This window comes from Bactrocera latifrons, unplaced genomic scaffold (genome assembly GCF_001853355.1).
Source record: "Bactrocera latifrons isolate USDA-ARS-PBARC rearing strain unplaced genomic scaffold, ASM185335v1 scaffold_154, whole genome shotgun sequence".
In the NCBI taxonomy this organism is placed as follows: Eukaryota; Metazoa; Arthropoda; class Insecta; order Diptera; family Tephritidae; genus Bactrocera; species Bactrocera latifrons.
Genome location: NW_017535008.1, coordinates 509,747 through 535,249, shown reverse-complemented (window position 1 = coordinate 535,249; position 25,503 = coordinate 509,747). Strand labels below are relative to the sequence as shown.

General features: G+C 37.5%; 3 protein-coding genes across 6 annotated transcripts; 1 reads left to right on the top strand and 2 right to left on the bottom strand.

Annotated features, from left to right (window-relative positions):
- Nucleotides 1–426: 426 nt before the first annotated feature.
- LOC108966020 lies at nucleotides 427–5,284 on the bottom strand. Its single transcript, XM_018928724.1, has 8 exons — nucleotides 4,978–5,284; nucleotides 4,735–4,909; nucleotides 4,545–4,674; nucleotides 4,365–4,444; nucleotides 4,214–4,303; nucleotides 4,018–4,143; nucleotides 3,459–3,946; nucleotides 427–513 (listed from the first exon to the last, which is right to left on the bottom strand). The coding sequence occupies exons 1-7, from the start codon at nucleotides 5,259–5,261 to the stop codon at nucleotides 3,467–3,469; spliced, it is 1,365 nt and encodes a 454-aa protein (XP_018784269.1). The 5' UTR covers nucleotides 5,262–5,284; the 3' UTR covers nucleotides 427–513; nucleotides 3,459–3,466.
- Nucleotides 5,285–5,847: 563 nt separating this feature from the next.
- On the top strand, nucleotides 5,848–13,933 carry LOC108966016 (phosphatidylinositol 4-kinase alpha). Of its 2 annotated transcripts, XM_018928713.1 has the most exons (12): nucleotides 5,848–5,956; nucleotides 6,036–6,249; nucleotides 6,318–7,328; nucleotides 7,490–7,549; nucleotides 7,886–8,381; nucleotides 8,503–9,477; nucleotides 9,545–10,347; nucleotides 10,451–11,401; nucleotides 11,478–12,394; nucleotides 12,459–12,647; nucleotides 12,702–12,948; nucleotides 13,014–13,933. In XM_018928713.1, exons 1-12 carry the CDS (start codon nucleotides 5,873–5,875, stop codon nucleotides 13,397–13,399), a joined length of 6,333 nt encoding a protein of 2,110 aa, XP_018784258.1. In that variant the 5' UTR covers nucleotides 5,848–5,872; the 3' UTR covers nucleotides 13,400–13,933. The 2 variants fall into 2 exon arrangements, with proteins under 2 accessions (XP_018784258.1, XP_018784259.1); XM_018928714.1 differs by lacking the exon at nucleotides 7,490–7,549.
- Nucleotides 13,934–14,024: 91 nt separating this feature from the next.
- Nucleotides 14,025–16,055, bottom strand: LOC108966021 (putative Dol-P-Glc:Glc(2)Man(9)GlcNAc(2)-PP-Dol alpha-1,2-glucosyltransferase). 3 transcript variants are annotated; one of them, XM_018928726.1, is made up of 6 exons: nucleotides 16,026–16,055; nucleotides 15,560–15,759; nucleotides 15,175–15,499; nucleotides 14,972–15,114; nucleotides 14,737–14,913; nucleotides 14,025–14,671 (listed from the first exon to the last, which is right to left on the bottom strand). In XM_018928726.1, exons 2-6 carry the CDS (start codon nucleotides 15,713–15,715, stop codon nucleotides 14,120–14,122), a joined length of 1,353 nt encoding a protein of 450 aa, XP_018784271.1. In that variant the 5' UTR covers nucleotides 15,716–15,759; nucleotides 16,026–16,055; the 3' UTR covers nucleotides 14,025–14,119. The 3 variants fall into 3 exon arrangements, with proteins under 3 accessions (XP_018784271.1, XP_018784272.1, XP_018784270.1); XM_018928727.1 differs by lacking the exon at nucleotides 16,026–16,055 and having other exon boundaries at nucleotides 14,025–14,166; nucleotides 14,301–14,671; nucleotides 15,560–15,823; XM_018928725.1 differs by lacking the exon at nucleotides 16,026–16,055 and having other exon boundaries at nucleotides 15,560–15,822.
- Nucleotides 16,056–25,503: the final 9,448 nt, after the last annotated feature.

The window sequence follows — 25,503 nt, the reverse complement described above, 5'->3', positions numbered from 1 at the left end:
TTCATTTTTTAATTTTAAATTAGTATATTTATTAATTTTTTCAGATTTCTTTAATAATGCTTAAAAACACGTGAAAAACCTGCATTGCATTTAATTTGACAAAATTCTAAAGTTTTTATATATAACGCATGACATGGAGTCCGGCTTAAGGGCGCGGCTGAAATTTTTGTGGCACACGGTGCGACCAGCTCAATGCACCAGGCGCGCAGAACTGTACAGAAGGTGGCCGGCATTTTTCGGGCGGCATTTCTGTTGCATACTTTTAGGCACCGGATGACCGACGTGCGCGCCATCTAGCGGATGCACATAAACACGTGCATGTGTGTGCCGTTGCATGCTTTTAGGCGTCAAATTAAAATTTGAAGCGCATGCACATGTAAACGAAATAAAACGAATTTTTAGTTGAATTAAGTTATTTTATTATACTTCTGATTATAATTCACAGTTTATTGCAGTTGAATATATTAAATATATGTATGTATGTAATAGTAAGGATGTCCGACTGTTGTTTGGCTGTAAAGAATAAAATAATTTGTTAATTTTTATAATCGGTTAACACGAAAATTTAAAAATAGAAATATTGACATGGTTGTATTATTAGGGTGTGATTGAAATATTAACATTTTTTAAAATTATTTTGGTAATGTTTTTTTAATAGTCAGTTAATTTCTGCCGTTTGTTTGCTACTACACACGCACAAAATTTTAGACTTGCTGACAGAGGAAAATGCTAGTACTAGAAGATATTATCAAACATTATTTAAGCAACTGGCATGCTCGTAAATATATAAGTACGGCAAACCTATATACACGCATATATACATATATAAAGTATAGACTCGAACATATAATGCAATACCTAACCAATCATCAAAGCAACAGAAATCATACATATACGTGTACTTATTATGGTGTAGATGAGAGATAAATATGTAACAGCAAAGTTTAAATGAAATAATAAAAACTATATTAATGGACGCATGTAGTAGAATATGTGTATAGGATTATTGTCCTGATAACATAAAAATTAAACAATTAAATGCAAAGAATAGTGCATATGAAAAATGAATGTAAGCATGTAATAAATAATATTAGAAAATTAATATAAACAAAAACAACAAATTCTGCAAGTGACATTTGAGGAGACAGCTGATTGCTCGGCTGCACATGATTAGCTAGTTTTAAGCTTGTTTTAGGGATTCCAAAGTAAACAAGGTATACAGACTTAAAAGTCTAAATAAAACAAAACAACTAAATTATAGAAATAAATAAAATCATGTAGCAAACTGTGTGGCAACTAGAAAATCCATTTACTTAGCAGTAATATGAGTAAAAAATGGAAAACTAAAACATAAACAAACAAAAAAATTAATTTAGCGCTATACATTAGCAACCAACACATAAACAAAAACCAAGCACAGGCGAGTAAGACATTTCTATAGTAAAATTAGTCAAATACACACACGCTTTACAAAACGTAATGAAATATCAGGCAGAAGTATTTACATATGTATAAGTGACTTAGCGATGTATGTAAATTTATTAAAGTTGACGAGTAAAATTAAACAAAAGCAAAAGGGGAACACATGTGCAAAAATAAAAAATAATAATAATAAAACAAAAAGCAGACGCCACTGTCTGCCAATATTGTTGCTGGCAGCACCAAGTACACTGCATTTATGCACATAGTTGGCAACGCGTATGCGACAGCAGTAACGGAAGTCAAAGCGCCGTTTGTTGTGGAAATTTTTTCAGCAGTCAAATGATTTTACCAAAAAAAGTTAATAATATTAAAAAGCGACAACAAACCGACAAAAGACAACAGCACCGGAATATCAATTAGTAAAATAATAATAAACAAAATTAAATTATGAAAACACATGCATACGTACATGATGCATACATAAATACATATATGAAACACATACTATATTTCTACGTATTGCAAAAAAGAAAAAACTACATATGTACATACATATGTTGATACACAAACAATAAGAAATTAGTAAATTCAGTAAATAAATAAAAGAAAAACGTTGAAGAAAAATTGTAAGATGAATCTCCTCAGTCAATGAGTTATTTAGTAATTTAAATGTGTTATCAGCTGACCCTTCCAAGCAACTTTTTCTAATAATCCGACGCCTAATAGGAAAGTAACGCAACTAAACCGAAAGATGAAAAGACATTTTTCACAATAAAAGCTACATACACACACACATACAACAACTGACATGGCCTTCCCTGCTTCCTACTTACTTTCCATTCATGCTAATAATAAATGTTAGTGGCAAAAACAAAAAATTAACACAAATGCCATATGTTATAGCGTACATTATTGAAGCAATTATTAATTGTCAAGTTTAAATTAAATAAGTATATGAAATTGTTTAAATTTAAATTCGAACTCTATATACGAGCTGCAAGATGAAAGCAGATAAAAAACATATTGCATTGCATGCAGGTACAATAATTATACATACATACACATAAACATTGTATGTAGTAGTATGTGTTGGCATTGCACGTGAATGTGGCAGTAATAACTCTAATACATACATATATGTATTTATGTCAGTTGCAAACCGTAAATAAGTTATACAACTGAACACTTGATTAACTGTTATTTTTAAAAACTATTTGAAGAAATTGCATTTAAGTTTCTTGTGAAAATAATAAGAATTCCTTAACAACCGACAATTCGTATGAGAAATTAAAGTCTATTAAAGTAAAGGATTACTTCAAATAAAAAGAGAGACGCCAGATTAATTAATAAATGTTCGATTGTTTACGTAAAAAGAATACAAGGATACAAGCATACAGTGGAACAAGGCATTGAATAATTAATGAAAGAGGTCGAAGTTATGAGTCACTGTGCAAAATATGAAATCAATAAAGATATCAATATATACACATTATTTATTGGTTAAATAAGCGTTTTTGTATGGTACCAACGGCATTGTAGTCTGGGGAAACACATTTAGGGGGTGGTACGTAGGAGAGACGTAACATTGAAAAGCGTTAACTGTCATTTTGCAATGTCAGGAAACACATTTAGGGGGTGGTACGTAGGAGAGACGTAACATTGAAAAGCGTTAACTGTCATTTTGCAATGTCAGCGCAGAATGGTTTAACCATTTTTCTCTCAGTGTAACTAAGTTTTTTTTTTTAACTTTTGTCCCGTATTTACTATAAATTTACAGCTTTTTTGCATGTGTGGTTACTTACGTAAAAACAAATTCACTTATCTGGGAACTTAAATTATATTACCAAAAACAAAAGTGTTAAGTAAAAGGTTACTAGTCAACGTCTACACCCTCCTTTATGTTCAACGAAACAACGAAATGGTAAAGAAACAAAATAGTAAACAAAACTGAATAAAGAAAGTAAAAAAAGATTTTCTATTACTTGCAATGTTGGAAGATGCTTTCAATGATAAATTAATTAAATTAAACGAAATACCTTGTTCCTTATGAATCATTTGCACAGAACGTCAAGACCTCTTCTAGCCGCTTTACGTTATCAGCCATTTTTGTCACAGCGGCTGTTAATCCTTGTATCACAGTTATGAATTGTTCCTCTCGCTGGTCACGTCTTTTCATGCTCTCCAAGAGGGTTTCGTACATATCACTCAGTGCTGCTGATTTTCGTTTTTTAGGAGCATTTGTCGTACTTCCGGGTACTTGTAGTTCAGGCGACGATGCGGACTGTGTGGCAGCTGTGTGTTTGTTTTCCAAACTTGACAAAACTTTTAAGTTGGACGAAAACTTTGAGCTATTTGAATGTGGCGGTGGTGGACCGAGCTGTATAATTTTTCTTTGAACATTATCGGTTCTTGTAGGCGTATTGTTTTCAGTTGATGTGCGCGGAATAATAAATATTTTTGCCTTTTCCGTTTCTTTGGTCACTGTTTGACGGGGAATAACAAATATTTCAGAACGCGAAGTGCCCTAAGTACAAGAAGAAAATATTTTTTTATAATTAAATTAAATAAAAAAATATATATATGTTATAAATATACCGGGAAGCCCAATGTTGAAATATCTTCCACTGTGTTAGACTGATTCGCCTCGTACCTTGGGTTACTGTCCTCCGAAAGTACAATATTATGTTTGATATCTAATGTTTCCTCAAAAGTGTGTGTGACCTAAAGAACATTTTTGTTTTTTAATAACTGTTTCCGTCACAAATATGTTTGTTATTTGAGGAATGCATACCTCAGCCTGAGAGTCATCTAGACGACTATTGTCATCATCAGAGCTATCAATTTCTTTTTTGATTTTGACCAATTCCGTTTTCAGTACGCCCTTTAAAGATGGAGGAGAAATGTTTTATCAAAGGCGTAAACATTTTTAAGTTTTAGCTCACTTTAATATTGTCTGCTTTGTTCACCATGTTTTCTGCACCAACGTCCTCAGCAACAGCGTCATTGTTTGTGGAATTAATAACTATGTATCCATTTTCAAAGAGAAGAAAATATGTCTAAGCTTTGAAAAAGTTCCCTCAACAATGGGTGTTCAAATGGTATTACTATACAAACAAGTGTACCTAAATTCACTTCCTCATTTAGTGAGCGCTGTCCGAAGTTCCATAAAGCGAATTCATCAAATTGTGGAACCCCGCTACTTTTGCCACGGCGTGCCCGACACCTTAGTTGACTGCGCCAAGTGCTCATAGACTGAAAGAGCGCTATTTATAGATTTAGGTTTATTACACATGTATATAACCAATTACTAACCTCTTTCCATTTATCAGCTGAACGACAAGCGCCATCCATTGAATTCAAATTTCTCGCCAATCCTTCCCATAAGTGACTTACAGCGCCGAACTTCGATGTTAGTATTTTTGGGTGTTTCCTTGCAAAGTTTACAAAGAATAATAGTTGTTCCATAGAGGCTCGGTTTTTCCTATAACTTTGTATATATTTTTTTTCTTATTGATTTGTTAATTTAATCCAAACATTTTCAAATTATTTGCTTACCTGTCTATGGCGCTTAAACATTCCTGCGACTTTCTCCTTTCAACGCTTGCTCTCGATAAATTCAGCGAGGGCACTGCGTCTGATTGTAATCGTGCTCTTTTTGGGTTTGCCGATGTGAAATCGTTTGCACAGAAGTGTTTGGAGCACAATCTTGAACTTTGTGTTAGCTTGACGCCAATCGCTACTTCCCATTTACCTCTCATATATTCATCGCGTGGAGGCGAGAACATTGAAACGGTATTATTCCAGCTACTTTTACACACTGAACATGAATTACCAGGCATCACAACTATTTTTCTTTATAATAATTTAGAATGAAAAAATCCTAAAGTACGCGAATTTTAGAAGTCGTCAAATATGCGTACAAAACGAACTGTCAATTGTCAATCACAGCTTTGTCACGTTTGTTGTTGGAATTTTACTATAGCATCGCTGCCGAAAGTTTTCATATGATGCACCCTGTTGTAGCAGCTGTTGCTTATCAATTGCTTGCAATTGTCTTGTTGACGTATTTCTCCTGCTTTATTATCAGTTAAATTGTGACATGCTCATTCGTAAGCAGACTTTTCGAGTTACCAAGAAAAAAATATTGAGAGCGTCTTAAATTTTCAAAGAAAATTATAATTTTATGGAAAACTGGGAAATCGTTAATCGAAATCGTTTTATATCGTCCTCAGCAATAATTTTTTTAAAGAATTACTGCTTAGTCCATATACCTTTACTACGGCAGTTTTTCGGTTTTGTCAATGTCATATAATCTGGTCACCTTGCTAGTGAGTAATCTATGACAACATCAACTACTAGACCTTCTTACTAACATTGGAAAGTGAAAATCGCGAATATTGTGGAAATTTTATATAAAACATCTTAAATTGTGTGATTAGAGCGCGCTGAAATGACGGACGCGTTTTCCTATCAACGCACCGTACAGAGTTTGGCTCGCGTATTGGCGCGTATAGAGCCAACACCGTGGGACAAGGTAAAAATTGATTTTCACGGTCAACTCATATCACAAAATCGACTTTTCACCTTTGACTCATATTTTTAATTGTGTGCAGGTGCAATCTCTTTTCCGCTATTGTCCACAAGAAAATGCCGCTGGAGTTTTTTGTCTCGATGCTAAAGCGCAAGATGCGGTCATTGCTTTGGGTATTTATTTCCTAGAAAGTGGGTGTCAGCATGAGCAGCACATTGTGCCATATTTACTACGACTGGCGAAGTGCTTGCCAAAAGCAGTTTGGGTAGACGATGCAAAGTGGAGCAAAATCGATCGTAAGTGTTTTTGTAAGTGAATATTTGTTCCAGATTCTTTAGTTTGAAATGCTTTATTTTGTCAATAGGTATACCATCGGCAGAAAAGTTCAGTTTTTGTTTGAATACTTTACTTTCTGACATCGCATCGAAATCCCCCGATCTACGCGAAGAGATCATACTAAACCAAGTGGAGACACTTAGCGCTCTGGCAAATATTATCAAATCTAGTAAGGATAGCAGCTCTGCGCCACCACCCATAATACTATGCAAAGCAACTGTACCATTACTATTCGGTTTGGCACGTTCTATGGGACGATATGCAAGCCAAGATCCGTCTTTATTGTGTCGCATATTTCCACGTGAAGAAATGCCGGTGGTTAAACAGAACATGCGTGATGGTGGTAGTTTCAGCTCCAGCGAACGCATTGCTTGCTTCTCACAATTTCGCCCAATCATACCACGTTCCATGTCCGGTAGCTTGAGTCAAGACTCCAACGAGCTGCGCATGCGTCAATTGCAAATGATTAATGGAATCAAGCAACGACCACATTTGCAAACTTATTTCTCTGTACCATACGATCCGCGCACACATTTCTTCACCAAGACTGGTTCCAGTTTTAATCAATTCCCCAATATGCGCGCCTGTGAGACGCCAACTAAAACTAAGAAGTCACTCACAGTGCCACCATTTCCGATACAACATCTACAGACCATCTTCGCAGTAGCTAAGAAATTACTCACCAAAGAGACTCTGGAGCATTTGGATGAGCAGGCGAGCGATATATTCGCTCTGCATCAAATAAAGGGCTATTGCTATAAAAGCTTTTCGGAGACGCTGAATTTGGTATTAGTGACGCTGCTACGTGAACTTTTACAACACCAAATCGATTTACCAACACCGTTTACGAAGGACGTGCAGGAATTTGTGAAGCGTCTTTTTTTAAATGGACAAACGGAGCTGGCAAATAAGCAGCAAGATCAAGAGAAGGAGAAGCGCGAAGAGAACGGCATACCGGTGGTGAATAAATACAAGGTGAACGTAATGGCAAATGCCGCCTGCGTGGATCTGCTGGTCTGGGCTATACGCGATGAAACTGGTAGGTGATTGCTGGTTAAAGTGGAAAACAATTTTCTTTTCACTTGCATTTTAAAACAGAAACACACTTATACATATACAGTTGTAAATTAGATTAGCATAATTACATACCGGGTACTGAATTTACGTTTTTTTTTATTTAATGTGAATTATTCTTTTCAGTTGATGAGGAGTACAATGTACCTTCATTGCAGTTGGGTTTAAAAATTTTATTGAAGAAAGGTTGTTAATTTTTTAAAGCTTTTGTTTTGTTACGAACCCATTTTTTACACGGTTCGGCGCATGCTCAAATGTTATTTCTCGAGAAAAATAAGAAGAAATCCATCAACTACTAATTTAATTATACATATTTTAATAAACTTTCATTTTCATGTCATACTTGTAGTAAACAGGAGTTGGACATATTATGCCACATTTTTTACCTTTCCTCTCCAATATATTTTTATGTTTTGAATGCAGTTTATATCGTTATTTTCGCCTATTTTTGCGTTTTACTTTTTCTTTTACAATTTTACGTCACAATCCAATTTAAATTGACATTCGATTCCTCCTTTTTAGAGGCCGACAAGCTGTGCGGTCGACTGTCACAGAAGCTCAACTCTGTGCTGAGTCATAAGATTGTCTTAGACCACATGCCATTACTGATGGTGTGTCTCGAGGGTCTTGGCAAGTTAGCGCAAAAATTCCCCAACATTGCCGGCACATCCATATCGTATTTGCGCGACTTCCTTGTCGACCCAAGTCCAATATTGGCCAAACTGCATGCCTATTCACAGCAAACGCTGGCGCTGCAGAAGAAGGAGAAGGAAAAGTTGGCGCCTTTCAAGATCGTGGTGCAGAATAGCGAATCGCGCTCGACTGTGGATATTTATGGTGAAAATCAGAAACATGCTGGCATGCGCTCAGGTCAGGCAGCCTTCGAGGCATTGCGCGATGCGGCAATTGAAAATTTGAGTATTGCATTACGTTCTGCGCACACGTTGGATCAGTACTGTGTGCCGGCTTTGGTGGCCAACCTCTCGAATCGGCTATTCACTGCAGAGAAACACGAATCGTAAGTACTGTTATATGTAAGATTGTCAAGGACTTCAATATTTTGAATATTGAAATCGCCTTCAACAAATAAATATTACTTTTCCCTACCCACACATTCCTTTCTATTTTCGCGTTTTTAGTGAATCTACTTTGGTAAGCCTCAATATTATTGTGATGCTCGGACACGTTGCCGTTACGCTCAAGGACACTTCGAAAACCACGCAGAATATCTTGCAATTCTTCATTCAACGCTTCTGTAAAGTACCATCCGAGCAGAATGCGCTAATCGTCGATCAATTGGGCTGCATGATTATCTCTCAGTGTGAACCCCATGTTTTTGAAGAGATTATGAAAATGTTTTCGCGCATCACAGTGCAGTCGGCATCGTTGGCCTACACGTCGGATCAGGAACATCGCAAACAATTCAATAACGTGTCGGATGCAGTGGTCAATGCTTTGGGTAATATTGCTGCCAATATACAGGGTGACTCGGAGATGCTCGAATTATTGGGCAAACTGCTCGAACTCTTTGTGCAGATCGGTCTGGAGGGCGAGCGCTCCTATGACAACAATACACCAGGTGCGCAGAAGGCCAGCTCCAGTGCCGGCAATTTAGGTATGCTAATACCAGTAATTGCGGTGCTGGTGCGTCGCCTACCGCCGATTAAGAATCCACGTTTGCGTTTGCATAAGCTATTCAAGGATTTCTGGGTGTATTGTGTGGTCATGGGCTTTACAAATGCTCGCCTCTGGCCAGCCGATTGGTATCAAGGAGTGCAACAGATTGCAGCCAAATCGCCCTTACTCATCTCGCAGACGACACACAAATCCGACATGCGCGAATTGAACTATACGTCGGCGATTAAAAGCGATTCGGTGAGTTTGAATGAATTACGTAGCCAGATACTCCTGCTGCTGGAGCATCCAACGGCCGATGTGACTGCTTCGATAAACAAGTTAACCTTCGCGCAATGCACCTATCTTTTGAGTGTGTATTGGTTGGAGACTTTGCGAGTGGAAAATTCAGAAGAACCCAGTTTGGAACCGATTTTGAGCTATCTGTGCGATAATGCGCTGCAAAAGGATAAATCTGGAATCTGGCAATGCGTGAAGTGGTACGTTGCCAATCAAACTATAGTGCCCAACCGGAGAGCTTCCATTAATTTTTCTTTTCCTTTATAGTGTTGCCGATCAAGTCTTTGAGAAATTCCGCAATGTGCTTTTCTCACATGACGAGATCCGCGAAAAGGTATTAGAATCACAGGCAATGCTATTGCTCGTCTACTTCAATCACATCCACAAGCAAATCCAGTTGGTTGCCGATCAGTATCTTTCACAGTTGGTCGATAAGTTTCCACATTTGCTATGGAATCGACGCGTGCTCTGGTGCATGTTGGATATTCTACAATTACTTGCATTCTCGCTTACACTCGACCCGAACGAAGAGACACCCACGCTGCGCGTCGTATCTACGCCTTACACCTTGCAGCTTATGGACTCATTGCCTGCGCGCGAAAGCCGCCTGAAGGACTTTGCCGATCGCTGTCAAGGTATCGTTAATGAAGCCATGAAATGGGCACCGCGTTCCACACGCTCGCACCTGCAAGAGTACCCCAATCAGATACCCACACAGGTACTGGCGCACCACAGTGGTCTCGCTTTGGCCTTCGATTCGGTAGTCAGCAGCAATACGTTGTATCCGAACGCCTTGCCGTCGATTAGTAAGCGTCCAAACTGCGTGAATAGCAATACGCCGCGCTTCGTGTCCGTGTTGTGTCTGCGCAGCAAATACGCTGGTGAAATTTCTGGCATGTTGTCAGTGCTAAGTGAGGACGAAAAGGCGGGCTTAGCTGACCGCTTAGTGAAGGATGTATGGGACGCGTGTGCGGAGAAGAGTGACGCGAGTCACCGTGGCGCCTTGTGGCGAGCCACCGCCTACTTGATTATCTGCTCCGATGTGAACCGAAAGTTGTTGCATGCAGTGGGTGAGTCGAGGTTCAAGCACAAATTGCAGTAATTATAGATATCTTTTAAGTACTTTTCTCCAATAAACTCTTTTTTCTTTTAATTTCGCTCGCTTGCTTCCAGCCACCTCACAAGTTGAATTATTCACCGAATATGCCGTAGAAACGGCTGTGGAGTGCTGGCAGTGGGTGTTGACGGCACGCCAAGATCTGGAGCTCTGCTTTATCCAAGAGATGGTTAGCGCCTGGCAAACGACTTTCGAAAAGAAGTTGGGCCTCTTCTCGGACGAGGTAGAGACCACCATACCGTTAGCTGCCTACGACGGCTGTAAGCTGGTCTCTAAGCCCATTCAAATAGCGCCACATCTCATTTGGTTGCAGTTGCTCTCCGAAATGGTGGACACCGCCAAGTATTGTAATCGCGACAAGGTGGAAATGTTTTGTCTGCTGCTGCATCGTTGTCTGCCTATTTCGAAAAATTCGAAACAGAATCGCCAAGTATCAACTGTCGGTTGTCGTTTTAAGCTTCTGCAATGCGGTCTCTCGCTGCTGCAAGGTAATACAATACCGCGTTCGCTGGCTCGCAACATATTACGTGAGCGCATATATAGCAATGCTTTGGACTATTTCTGTGGTCCGCCCACATGTCCCAACCAGGGTAAGGAACAATTGTTGGATGACATTCTGATACTGTTGAAATTCTGGCAGACGATGCGCAGTGAGAAGAAACATTTAGTCACCTCGGAGGTTGGTGAATACGATATAACAGCGGTGGCGTCGACGCAAATGCTCTCCGTGAAACAAAATGTGGAGACGGCATCGCTAATTAGCGCTGGTGATGTTGCGCGTTCGATGTCGACGGGTGGCACTGGCGGCTGGTACAACACAATACCGCACTCCACATCTACGCTATCGAAACGATCGAATCGCTCGAAACGACTACCGTATCAAAAGGACTCGTACGACAAGGATTATATGAAGAAGCGTAATTTGATTTTGGAATTACTGGCAGTCGAACTGGAATTCCTCATAACATGGTACAATCCGATTAGTCTCCCTGACTTGGCCATACCAGGTAAGTGCCTCGCTCGTTGCCAGAATTATGCTTGGAATATGCTATTTAAATATATTCTCCGTAATTTCCTTCGCAGGTGAAGAGCAGGTAAACGAATGGCGTGCCCGTCCCTCTAAACCCAACTTGTGGCGCGATTACGCACGCCTTGCTTGGACCTACAACCCAGCTTTGGCCGTTTTTCTGCCGTTGCGCATCAAAAGCGCCGATTCAATTGAGGAGGAAGTCTCGCGTTTGGTGTGCGCCGATCCCATCGCAGTTAGCCATATTCCAGAGGCACTCAAGTATTTGTGCAATACGAAAAATCTGCTACACGAAAGTCCAGATCTGGTTTATATACTTTCCTGGGCTCCCGTTAATCCAATACAAGCACTTTCCTACTTTTCACGTCAATACCCATCACATCCGCTCACCGCACAGTACGCCGTCAAGACGCTCAGCTCCTACCAAGCTGAATCGGTATTGCCGTATATTCCACAGTTGGTGCAGGCATTGCGGCACGACACCATGGGTTATGTGGCAGAGTTCATTAAGAACATTTCGAAGCGTTCTCAAATTGTGGCGCATCAACTCATATGGAACATGCAAACCAATATGTTTATGGATGAGGACCAACAGCATAGGGATCCAAATTTGTTTGACTGTTTGGAGGCGTTGTCACAGAATATAATTTCTTCTTTCTCTGGCGCTGCCAAACGTTTCTACGAGCGTGAATTCGATTTCTTCGGCAAGATCACAGCGGTTTCAGGAGAAATACGTTCCTTCCCGAAGGGTATTGAACGTAAAAATGCCTGCTTGGCGGCTCTGAAACGCATACAAGTACAACCAGGCTGCTATTTACCATCGAATCCGGAAGCAATGGTGTTGGACATTGACTATAACAGCGGCACGCCCATGCAGAGCGCAGCAAAAGCGCCATACCTGGCTCGTTTCCGTGTCTATCGTTGTGGTATAACGGAGTTGGAGACACGCGCCATGGAGGTGTCGAACAATCCGGCAAGTATTTTAGTTTTTTTTTTTTTTTGAGTGTGGTAAAATAACTCAATTTGTGTGCTTACAGAACTCACAGGAAGACGCCAAGATGACGCTGGGCGTTGAGTCGTGGCAAGCGGCGATTTTTAAAGTGGGCGACGATGTGCGTCAAGACATTTTAGCGCTACAGGTTATAACAATTTTCAAAAATATATTCCAACAAGTCGGTTTAGAGCCATTTCTCTTTCCATATCGCGTTGTGGCGACAGCGCCCGGTGTAAGTATTGTTTGTACTTAAAACATAAAATGAATATATTGAGGTAATTTTCAGTGCGGTGTCATTGAATGTGTGCCAAATGCTAAATCACGCGATCAACTAGGACGCCAAACCGACTCCGGGCTCTACGAGTATTTCCTACATCAATACGGTGATGAGAGCTCCAAAGAGTTTCAAGCAGCGCGTGCCAACTTTGTCAAATCCATGGCTGCATACTCACTAATCGGTTACTTGCTACAGATCAAAGATCGGCATAACGGCAATATTATGATTGACAAGGATGGCCATGTCATACACATCGGTGCGTTATTCATAAGCACACACTTTAAATATAATATACTTTTAATCTCGTCTTATCACTAATAGATTTCGGATTCATGTTTGAGTCCTCGCCCGGTGGAAATATTGGTTTCGAACCCGACATGAAACTCACCGACGAAATGGTTATGATTATGGGTGGCAAGATGGAAGCGCCTGCCTTCAAATGGTTCTGTGAGTTGTGCGTGCAAGCCTTCCTCGCTGTGCGGCCCTATCAAGATGCGATTGTTTCGCTGGTCTCGCTAATGCTGGACACTGGTTTGCCCTGCTTCCGCGGGCAGACTATAAATTTGTTGAAGCAGCGTTTTGTAGCAACCAAGAACAATAAGGAGGCTGCGGCGCATATGTTGGCGGTTATACGGAATTCATATCAGAACTTCCGCACACGTACTTACGATATGATACAGTATTATCAAAACCAGATACCATATTAAACGACGGTGGAATGGTGTGGCGGTAGAAAGTGTATGTAGGCGTGTTAGTTTAAAAATGTATGGAAAGTAAGGGTGATGTGCTCTCTACACTGTTATTCGCTTATTTGCACCTCTAAAATTGTTGAAGATTTTTTTTGCACTTATTTGTTATTTCTAGATTTTAAGTGTACGACTATTAAAATGATGCTAATATTTTAGTGATTTTTGTTTGACCAAAAATATTTTATCAAGCATGAGATATGCAATATGCATATTATATTCTTGTTTCACACCAATATTAATGTCATTATATGTATTAAAAATAAATAATTGTGGTGTTACTGCTTAGCAACATGTTCAAAAATTATAAAATTACATATTATAAATTAACCACTAATAAATGTAGTAAAAATTAAAATTTAACTCAATAAATGATTGTTTTTCTCTAAACAAGAACTTGATTTGGATCGATCAGTTAGTATAGTATTGGTGTTAGTTTAGCGACCAAAAACCACACGTGAAATTTTTTCTAGTCAATAAAAAAAACACATACACAAAAATCGCGTTTATACACACTAATCGCTCACTACTGTACGCAACAAAATATAATAGTACATATATAAAAAGAATGGGAAAAAAGTGCTGATTACGTACTTGTAATGTGTGTAATGCTCCACAACTTGTTACGAATAGTTTATTTACCATATTTCAATTCAGACTATTTATGTCGACGTTTCTTGTTTACCAAATAATGCGTTGTGGCTCTTTGAAATTTTCCCATCTGATTTCTAGGGTGAAAAATACATAGAATGTGAGCGCATTGAGCACCACATAGCAGCCCAGCTCCAGCCACTCTGCCCAACGGCTTTTAATAAGCGGCTGTGTGTGCAGGCGATAGAGTACGAATGGAATGAGAAAGTACCTCAGCTCGAGCAAGCGCTGAAAGCATAACACCAAAAATACAGATATCCAAAACATCAATTTGAAGCTTGTTCGCATATGCCGTAGGCCGGAATGTAACAGTGCCATGGCAAATACATAAACGGGTACCATGGCGTACTTGAACCATTCATAACGTCCATAGAAACGATTCCATATGTAAAATATGTAATGACGATTGTCTGCCAGCAAGTATGGATGTATGAGTGTATTCCATTTAACGGCTAGTATGCCAATGCCAAGCAGGAAGAGCACGATCAATTTGTCACGCGATAGACAATGTAATGTCGGACGCAATTCGTGTAGCGTATTGGAGACGCCGAAAAACAAAGCAAAAATGCTGAAATAAAATAACTGCGGAAAAAACGTAAAACATTTTAAAGCTATAAGCTCTTCAGAAATATTCATATATTGCATACCTGCGGTACATGTATGGTCGCTTCATGTGCGCGCTTATCGCCAATAACAATGGAACCATTTAGAAACACGAAAAACACAAAAGGCAGTATTATGATTAGGTAGTAGCAGCCTTTACGTAGAATTTGCCAGATGCTGCGTCCCAGTAGCCGATATGAAGTGAGTATGTCCAGGAGCGTCTAAGGCGTAGCGCACCAATTAAAAACCAAGTTTACTATTTTAGTCAGGTAAACCTACCTTGGGATTCAGTAACTCCACATGCTGTCTTTTAATGCCTTTGGAACGCGCATAATTTCCTGTAAGTACATCTAGTGCTGTTATACCGAAGCACATACCGACCCAAACCACATTAGTTTGCCGCATCAAGACACTAGCAGCAGCTGCAAAATAATTCAATATTAAAGTATATGAACAAATTCGCAAAAGTATTTAAAAGCTACCAAAGACAGCAGCTTGTAGATGTGACTCCTTGTGCCAGTAGTAGTAGAATAGCAGTATTGTCGTCAGCGATAACGTATCAGTATAGTAAAGATGACTAAAGAAATAGAGAGGTGGTAGTGCACCTACAGTGAAAGCATCTAAGGCTGCAAGCTGCCCATGTGCACCACCCAGCAACCGGCGTCTAATTTTATATAGCAGTAACACATTTAGCGCAGCCGCTACTAGCGATATGCAACGTAAACCCAATGCTGAGCAAGCTCCGAATGGTATGAGTATCAGCGACGCCAGATATAGGCCTGGGAAAGTGGTAATTTTAGGATCCCACTATAAATTAAAAATGGTTAGTGGTTACAACATTTAATCATTTAACTCTTTCATACGCACCACATCGAAGCGTTTGTTGCAGAAGTGCAGACCTTGTCGCAAATGGAATTCCTCATCTATCACCGTGGGTGCAGTGGCATAGACACGCAGGAATAAAGGCAGAGAATATGCTAAAAATAGTATGGGCAATAAAACCGGCCAGAAGTACTTTTGCATTTCGCCTGCTATAATAACTCCAAGTAACAGATATTGATTGTAAACTAGTGTTGGTGGAAAAGAAAATTCACTGACAAGCAGATAGTTTTGTTTACGAATGTACTTATAAAGCAGAAAGCATAAAACCGTTCTAATGCTTTGCCAACTCTACAATTGGAAGTGTGTTGGAAATGTAAAGTTGGCTTATCAAATTGGTATAGAAAAAACTTTTAGTAAATTGAATTTATAAATATGTTCACTATCCGACATTTTTAATAAATGTATATATATGCAAATATATTTACATTCGAACTTGTTTTAATACACTTACGTAGGTCTACTTAATCTTTAGTGTATTTCACAAAACACTAAGTATGATAGCCGTTCTTGAGTAAACACTTAAATTTTATATGAATTAGTCTATAAGAAAAGTTGGCAGCTCGTCGAGTCGAGTCAGCTAGTTGGCAACGCGCTTAAATTGATTGTCAAGTTGGCAGTACTGCACCGCCATATTGATGAAAAAAGGAGTCGTCGTTTCTTGATTTCTCGGCGTGTGGCGCTGGAATTTTCTGCATTAAATATATAAATTCGCTGCATATCGTTCAATAATTGCCTAAGTTATATTAAATCGGTGAATTTGCGTTAATCGATGTGATCTAAAAGTAATTTCGTGTACTCTAAAAAACGTTTGGAATACGACGAGTGTTGGATCGTCATCGTCGTCGTAAGCGAAGGGGAGAGAACCGTAATTGGTAGTTGAAAAAATTGACAAGTATAAAAGAAAGAGTGAGGGGGAAAAAGTTTTTTTTTTTTACTTTTTCAATGCGAGTTTTTCGTTTTCGAAAGTGTATTTTGCTTCTTTAAACCCTCGAAATTTTTTCACAAAGTGCATTCGAATTTTTAACGCAAGGTGTGGTTTTTTAATGTCATAAAATCTGAAATTTTATAGAAATCTAAATATATTATATAAAAAGAATATATATAAGTGAATTATATAGTGTGCGGATTATAAGACAAGAGCAAACGGCTGGAGAAAAGTGTAATAGAAAAGGAAATTGTGCGAACATCAAAAACGAACAAGAATAAAATAAAAAACGTAAAAGAAGAAAATCAAAGGAAAGGCAAGGAATCAAGTGCTGTGACTGCCGAATACCTGTGCGAGCGTGTGTGAACAGCGTTAGCGCGATTCGGGCAAATAGCCAGCCAACTAACCATAGTCGTCGGCGCAACAAAAGCAGTGGTTCTGTGGTTCCGTGAGTGCATTATGAAATTTCGGTGGCATTTAGTGTCAACGCATATGCTTTTAGTATGTTTCATACTAACTTTTAAGAAGAGTTAAAAATCTGTGCAATGGCTAATCAAACGGTCTTGGATGTGACAATGTGTATTTGCTTGATTTTAACTTATGTTTTCTCAAATTGTATGTGATTAATTAGCAATAGTTGAAAGAAAATTCCCTCACTGTGTGAAAATAGTCACGGCGCAGGAATAGTTGCAGGCGGGTTTAGGTAGGTAAAGATTGAGACAGCCTGAGTCTGTCACTAATACAGCTTCACTGGAAAAGCACTAAAGTCATGTAGAAAAATGTTTGACTATCCTTGAAATTGAGTCCTACACCAGGAAGAGGGAGTAAATGAGAAACGCAAGAGCAAGCGAGCATGAACACGCGCATACGCAACGTAACAACTCTGCAGTCGCTTTTGGCACGCTGCTGCTGTCATCTAGAAGCGAGACAACAGAGGTTTTATTTTCGTGTTGAGAACGTGCAAAATACAAGATTCGTTTGAAATACGTGCGTTAAAACGAGTCAAATGCTTAGTATGAGTAGTTTTGCCTAAAGGGTCGCTGCTACCAACCGCTACTCCAATTGGGATTATGAGTTTCCTATTAAAATTAAACTGGCGAACGTTCAAAAGGCAGTGTGGGATAATGCTCTCAGTGATTGTATGTGTAAAATAAGGCTAGTGTTAATTTTACGTAAAGATGTGCTAATTATTTAACCAATTTTTTAAAATGTTAGAAAATTTGCTAGAAAATTGCAATTTCCTTATGACCATTTCGGTTTTATTCGGAAAAATTGTGCATTGTGCAGCAATGGTATATACAGAATTTTTCTAGACTACAAATCGGCTATTAGTGTGCTCTCATCTGTTTATTCCACTACTGCTGTCTTCAGTTGTTGCTTTCTCCCCTCATTTTGGCTAAAAAAAAAAAAGTGCGTTCGATATCGCTACACTGCTAATGTAAAATATATACAAATATAGTATTGCGTCGTATATTTGCAAGACACGGATTGTCAGTACGTTTGCGTGTTTAGAAAATTTGAATATTAAAATTAAAATTTGTGCCGAATTTATTTGCATCTTATAATTGCTTCTTATGGAAGTTTTGCTGTATATATTTTTTAACAGCTTCGTTGCACCTTGCATTCCCAGTTTATTTGCTCATCATTGCTATCGTCAAGTGCGTTTCTAGTCCCCTTTGCTGCATTACCGCATTTCTTTGTTCTTTTATTGAAGACTACTATACATTCTCATTTCCGCTATTTTATTCTTTCTATCGTTACTGCATTAAATGCGTTTAAGTGAAAGCGTATAAATGAGACGAAACGATAGAACTTCAAGCAAATGTCAGTTCCTCTTCGTGTTGCTTTGCGCATTTGTTTCTTGTGACATTTCGATACCTACTCATTAATTTTTCCGTATATCTCAAATTATTATATTGTCATGCTTTCAAATACACTTTTTGATTTCAGCTAAATAGTAAAGGTATTTTTATTCACTCGTTTCGTTTTTAATAAGGGCTAAATGTTGCAACAATATAAATTATGGGGAACCACATCTAATACCTATTTGACTCCCATAGGCTTGTTCAATGAAATTTGTCGTTTAGAAGTATCCATATAATTTTAAATTATTATACTATTCAGTATTTCACATGATTTAGGCTGCTTGATATTAATTTTTTTTTATAATTCCTAAACATATATACATACATACCTATGTTTTACTTTGCGATGTTTAGCAATAACGGTTGCTGGTGTATATAAATTAATAGTTTTAGTATAATTTGCACTAAAACTTTAATGACAGTTCAGTTCAATGAACTGTAAAGATTTTTGCTTTGTGTTTTATTTAACTACTTTTCTTCGTTAAGGTAAAACATATTTATCTATGCTATAAGTCCTATTTGACTTGATCATAGCATAGAAACATTTTAATTATGAAAAGAATAGGTGCCGCCGAAGTTAACGATAATTTTTCTTTTTTAATGTATATATAATGGCATACTATAAATACAAATATATCATATTTGGGAATATAAGTGCAGATACCACATTTTAAATTGCCGGGAATCGATGAGTGTAAATAATTTAATTAGAGGCATTCGTTTTTAACGACAATAATGAATATTCACAAAAAGGATGTAGTGATAAGAGCAATGGTACCAACATTTTTTTTCTAAAGTTTTTGAATTAAAAAATATTAAAATTCCTGTCAAGTTCCAGTTCAGTGGACCAAGAACGACAGTATAGTTTAAGTGCAAAAACGTTCGTTAAAAATTTTAAAAGAACAGGAGTAATCATAAAGTAAGTGACCTCATTTTAGTGTGAAACACATTTTTCTATACCATATATCAAAGCGGTGCTGATTTAATAACGGAAAAAAATAATTTCTATGTATAAGGATAAGGACCAACAGCTGACTTTTGTTCTTAATTTGATTTACAATTTAAACCAAATCAAATGAAATAAGTGGACACATGCTATATGATCATATTAATCTGCTAGTGCAAGCAAGTTAATTTATGTTTATTTATATCTTCAATGCAGAAAAATTAAAAAGTAAGAGAACACCTGTTTTAATGTCGCAAGTCCGTGGTGCAACTCATTGTTTATACACTGCTACTAATACTTTTAGCATTTTTTTCTATGCCAATATTCACTTGACAACAAGTGCTCAGACGACGTTGGATTGTGAAAAGATTGCAAGAAAGAAAATATACTAACACAAACATTAAGGTATTTTAATTTCATTGTGGTGAAAAGCGTTGGTTCCTTTGACCATTCAAAGTACGGGAGTGCTGTAAATCGATGGCATATGCATTGCAAATTACACTTGACATACATGTGTACACATACGTATATAAAAAATAAGCAAAATCTGCAATATAATTATAACAAGAAAAAATTATTTGATATCATTGTGTGATAGTTTCTAAAGGATAATATATTACTCTTTGTTATAAATTATTTATATATTTGTTTTATATTTAAATTTATCGCCTTATGAGCTGTTTGTTGCATTTATTTTGAACACAAATGTGTTTACGCTTTTGGTAGCACGTCTTTCATATGTACGTTTGTATTTTTGCTATCGCTATAATGCTCTCTTTCACTTATCTCTTCAACACTTGTCGCAATGTCAAGCCACACAACGAGGCAGCATTTTTTTATTCACTATTACGTCTTGAAAACATTTTGTTTTTGCTTTCATTATATATCATAATTTTTTTTTATTGTACTAAAAAAGAGAATTAGTCACACTGACCTATGTATGATTTGTTGTATCGTTTTGATGACGACTTTGTCTTTTGTTTTCCCCATTTTAAAAGCATACGATTTATCATATATACTTTTTGAAGATATTTTACGAAAATAACATTATGCGATTGAAATATAAAAAATAATAGCTTTGGAAGAGGCCCATCCGTAGCGTGAAACTTATTCAAATATTGCTATTTTTAGCCCTACTAAAATTTCGAATAACTCTGATAGCTATTTGTTTGGTCCGATCGTTTTCTTCTGTCCATGAAATAATATGTTGTATTATTAATTTTCATAATTATATTATAGCATTTTATATACTGTCAAGAATAGCATGATCACCTGTTAAAAAGGAAATCCATTTTAATATATTACTGTTGTTTTAATATTATTTACGGGCATATTTAAATTGACATTTTTTAATTCTTCTAATAGGTGTAATTAAGTCGAAATTACTAAAAAAATGGTCGTTAAATTTTTACCGTATCTTCTTACATAACCTCTACTCCAAAACATAGTTCTTCAACTCAAACTTCTTTTTTATTTAACTGTGTAACGTCATTTTTATGCCACATTAAGTTTACCACTTACATTGAGCACTGACTACGTATTGCCTATTTTTAGGCGACTATACGCTATGGACCACTGTCTGCGCCTTAATTTACCGCACCACATTCCAACACTCACGCACGTATGCATGCGTATTTTAATTTTGGAATACTAGCATAAATTAAATTCTGTATCGCCATGCCTGAAAGCATTTGCTATTTCCTAAATGTGTGTGTGGGTGTGCAATCGATGTGAATAATCGATTCACACGTTCAGTTTCATATGCAGTAGTCAGCGCTTTGTTGAGTTTCAAAAGTAAAAACAAAAAATTGCTTTATAAACGCTTTAGTATGCGTGCCTATTCACTATTTAATGAATGAGTGTGTGTGTGTGAATAATGGGTTATTTCGCCTAAAAGACTGCTATCGGAAAATTCTACACTACGCTTCCCTTTTGAGCAACGGCGCCTTATTGCTGCCCCTGCTACTGACATTTTTGGTAGCTGTCAAACATTCTTTGGATTCATAATACGAGAAAGCCCAAAGCGTTGTTTCGACTTGCTCTCACGACATGATTACGCTGAGCGCGTAAACGAGAGCCTGAGAGTGCATATGCCGCCTCTGAGGGTGTCCACCTAGAAATCTTTTTCGTATGCAATAATTTTAGGAGCAGTAGAACCTCGGCTGTGACGAGGACTTATCGCGAGTACTTGAGTACTTGTATATGTAGTGTGGAAGCTACTTTCGAACGGCGCCAACCGCAATGCCCAACAGCCACCAGCAAGTGATCCATCAGTGCTGTAGCGAGTAGCAGCAGTTGTTGTGGTTGCTGTCATCATTGGCTCATTTCTCGTAATACGCGCTCGTCGCTTGAGCCGTCGTCGTCCCCATCGTCGCTGTGCGGTTTATAGTCGAATTGCAATAATATTTGCCATTTCGTTGAGCACGAACTAACTCATTTTTGACTGTAGACGAAACGCAACGAAGAATTATGGAAACGCTCTGCCTGCAACTGCCTACGGAGCGCGAAGCTCAACGCGTTCATTTTGCTCGTTGTTAACGAGTAGGAGCGCTGAAAGAAAAATCGAAAATTTACTTAAACGGCGAAAAGTTGCGAATCAGCAAAAAATGAGTTTGTAATGAAAATTGATCTTTAATCCAATGCACACAAATGCTAAATTTTATTTAAAGTGAAAATTTCATAATGTAGAGGTTAGCAAATGACAAAAAAAAATTGATAAAATAACAAAGTAAAAGAGTTTTTGCAAATTCCAATGCACCAGTGCAGTGGTCAGCACTGTGGTGGCATAAAAGGCGATAAAAAAACCTTTGATTTGTGCTGAAGGAATGTGTAAAACGTCTAAATATGTTTCGTTTTTAAATTTGTGATAGAATATATATACATTTGCAGGTGTCGATAATAAATGTGACATTACGTGCGCCTGTGTGTATGTGTGCGAAAAGTTGCTAAGTGGTGACAAATTTTCGAAAAGTTGCTCATACGCCCCGTGCGACCAATTTCATGCTGAAAGTTTGTTATAAACGGGGGAAGTGTGCTCAATATGCAATGGAAGTGTGGAAAAGCTGTGACGAATGTTTTTGAAGCGTTACAATTTTTCGAAAGTGTGAAATATTGAGGTTTTGTGAAAAATGTACAGTATAACGCAACCTTTGAGGCAACTATTAGACTTAAGTTAAGCATCATTAGCATTGTAAAGATGAACAATTTCAGGGAATCTGCATCAAGCTTTTCAAATTGTACAACATTGCTTCGTTTATTGTTATTTCCCTGCATTCAAACATAATTGCTGTGAATTTCCTTAACGTTCAGAGTTTTGACTACAATTTTGTAGTCAACTATCGTTGAGCTGCAAGAAATCCCCTCCCATGTTTTACTTACTCAAATAAATTGAGCAACCTTTCGCTCTAACCTCACTTTAACATGGCGTTCTCATTTTCCAAATTCGTTGGTTTTCTGCTTTTGCGCACTGATTTCCCGTTCGTATAAATTTTGTATATTTGTCTTGTTGTTGTATTGTTTACTTTTACGCTCTTAAGAAATTTATGCTACCGCATTTAGAAATTCCTTCGGTTTTAGCGTTGCTTTGGCAACTCTTTACGCTGCACTCAGCTACAATTTCTCTTGTACTCTCTCTATCGCGTGCTCATATTGGTGGCATACCTGAGGCAAGCTCAAGTGACGTAGAATTTTAACGAAATTTACGATGTGTGTAGGTTTTTTGGTGAAATAATATTAAAAATTCAATTAAAGTGTGATTAAAATAATAATATTTATATCATATGCATTTATGTTATAATTATTATATATTTTTTTTAATTTCTGTTATAATTATTAAATTTTTTTTTTTAAATTTGTTATAATTATTATAATTTTTTTTTTTTTAATTTTTGTTTTAATTTTATCCTTAAGTATTGTTAGTGTATTTTGTATTTAATTTTTTTTCACTGGCGGACATTTCCATTTTTAGATATGGAAAGATTGTTCCATAAAATGTCAAATGCACCATCTGCATTTTTGAATGCTTTTTATTTTTTTGTAGATGAAAAACGCCGAAAGTCGCTATTTTGGTAATTGTGTCATTGTCACCAGCAGGCGATGGGCCAGGCAGTCGTTATATATAAATATATGTATTTGTGTATATGAGTGTGTGTTTGTGCGGCGAATGTTTTAATGTATCGCCTGATTACTACAACATGGAAATGGCAGGCGACAACAACAATGACAGCCAACGAATACTACTAGCCCACTTTTTGGCTGAGCTGTGCCTTCAAGTTACTGCACATTATTGTATGTGTGTCTGTGTGTGATGTTCATAGTTACGGCATTACGTCGTTTGAACTCGTCGTCTGTCGTGCACTCTGTTTTAATATCGACTATATATTCGTGCTTATATATACATACATATAGGATAGATTGATATTTTTGTGTACATAAGTATACAGATACATACATACATACATATGTATGTACATACATATATAGCTGTGCTACTTCCGACGCAAAATTTGGTCGCTTCCTCGCCTATTCTTATCCCTGTCTCTTATACACATCTAGATGTGTATAAGAGACAGGATACATACATACATACATATGTATGTACATACATATATAGCTGTGCTACTTCCGACGCAAAATTTGGTCGCTTCCTCGCCTATTCTTATCCTTTGTGCTCTCTGCTAGCACATTGTCGCACACATACATGCCACTCAATAAGCAAAGCACAAGTGACGTTATTTCAAAGCACTTTTAAATTCCATTAACTGACTGGTGGCCTGACCGGCAGTCTAACCGACACCGCATGGTGACCTCACCCTCTTTCGCTTCTGTCAATTTTTCACTTGACTACTCGTCAGTTACTCCTCTGTGTCAGTACCACAAACAATTTACATTATTGTTCATTCATCATAATAATATTCGACGTGTTGGTCTCCATCATACACTTCCTGTGGGTTGATTAAAATTGCATTTAAAATACGGATTTCCCCATATTTACTAGTTATACATTAAGGCAAAATTTTACCCGTCGCCACCATGCCCAACACATTGCTGCAACGTGCTTATACGCAATGAAATTTTTAAATGCAATTTGCGTTGTGACATGACAGGCAGTTATTACAGCAAATTGCATTTCATTCCTGGTGACAGTGAGGGTTAAAGAAGGCACCTTTGAAAATATCTATCCTGCAGATTTCATTTAAAATATGCATACTACCATCCTTTAAGCCTAATAAGAGGAAATAGTTGGTTAAAAATATCGCCCTGATCCCTTGCCTAGTATTCAAATCAGTTTTTTTTTCAGTTTAATGGCTCAATTTGAGGCATCCTAGGCCGGATTAAAATCCGGATCTGTTCTGGTTACGTAAACCTAAATACATCTATAGTTCCTTCTCGGCTTTCAAAATGTCATACACTGCATGAAACCCGAAATATTTTATATTTTCTCACTTGAAATTGATTTCTCTCGTGGCCCAGAATTTTATCTATGTATGTAAATTTTTCAAACTGTATTTTTGGGCTATGCTGTGTTCTTGGCCCCATGTAGGCGAAATTTTTAAAGTTTATTTCTAATTTATTGCGCGCCCCTGAAAGTCGGCTAAAGACGCATTATCTTTGCGTAATCTGCCGAAAAGTAGGCTATATTTATGCTTTTCAGTTATTTAACTGTATAATACTGCGTAAATATGAATAACTATTACAATTCATTTTGAATTCATGTAAGCACCAGCATTTGAATGTACTGCTAATACGTGTTTTGCGGCATGTTTACCAATCGTGACCTACAGCTGGTTAGACAAACATTGTTATTGTTGCTTTGGTAGGTATTTTGCTGTATTAATGCCACTCGGACTGCAAGTGTACCATTTGTCTGCCTGACGCTTTGCTACCTTCATCGGAATTTGGGCCAGTAGTTATGCTGCACTTGAGCTGATTATGTATTAAAATATGTGCGTACATATATTTGTGAATAAGTACATTTGTACCCAAAAAATCTTCGTTTTTTTTTTGAGTTTTTATTTATGCGCTTCTTTTTCCGCGCAGAAAAAAATTCCAGTGGCGTTTAATCGATTTTGCTTTCTGCTCTGACTCTGACGGAGTCTTACTGGTTCAATAACTGTTGTGTGTAAGTGCATTAGAAATGCTGAAATCGGCACTCCGGAGCTATGTAGATACGTGCCTTATTATGCTGTCCGAA

Bases quoted from the DNA above. Each gene is read 5' to 3' on its own strand.
- LOC108966020 (XM_018928724.1), bottom strand. From the start codon at position 5,261: ATGCCTGGTAATTCATGTTCAGTGTGTAAAAGTAGCTGGAATAATACC. The intron at 4,445-4,544 runs GTACACTTGTTT...ATGGATACATAG, and splicing joins AAATGAGGAAGTGAATTTAG to TTATTAATTCCACAAACAAT. The intron at 4,304-4,364 runs GTGAGCTAAAAC...CCATCTTTAAAG, and splicing joins ACAAAGCAGACAATATTAAA to GGCGTACTGAAAACGGAATT.
- LOC108966016 (XM_018928713.1), top strand. From the start codon at position 5,873: ATGACGGACGCGTTTTCCTATCAACGCACCGTACAGAGTTTGGCTCGC. The intron at 6,250-6,317 runs GTAAGTGTTTTT...TTTTGTCAATAG, and splicing joins AAAGTGGAGCAAAATCGATC to GTATACCATCGGCAGAAAAG. The intron at 12,395-12,458 runs GCAAGTATTTTA...GTGTGCTTACAG, and splicing joins TGGAGGTGTCGAACAATCCG to AACTCACAGGAAGACGCCAA.
- LOC108966021 (XM_018928726.1), bottom strand. From the start codon at position 15,715: ATGCAAAAGTACTTCTGGCCGGTTTTATTGCCCATACTATTTTTAGCA. The intron at 15,500-15,559 runs GTGCGTATGAAA...TTTAATTTATAG, and splicing joins GCAACAAACGCTTCGATGTG to TGGGATCCTAAAATTACCAC. The intron at 14,914-14,971 runs GTAGGTTTACCT...GCTACGCCTTAG, and splicing joins TGGAGTTACTGAATCCCAAG to ACGCTCCTGGACATACTCAC.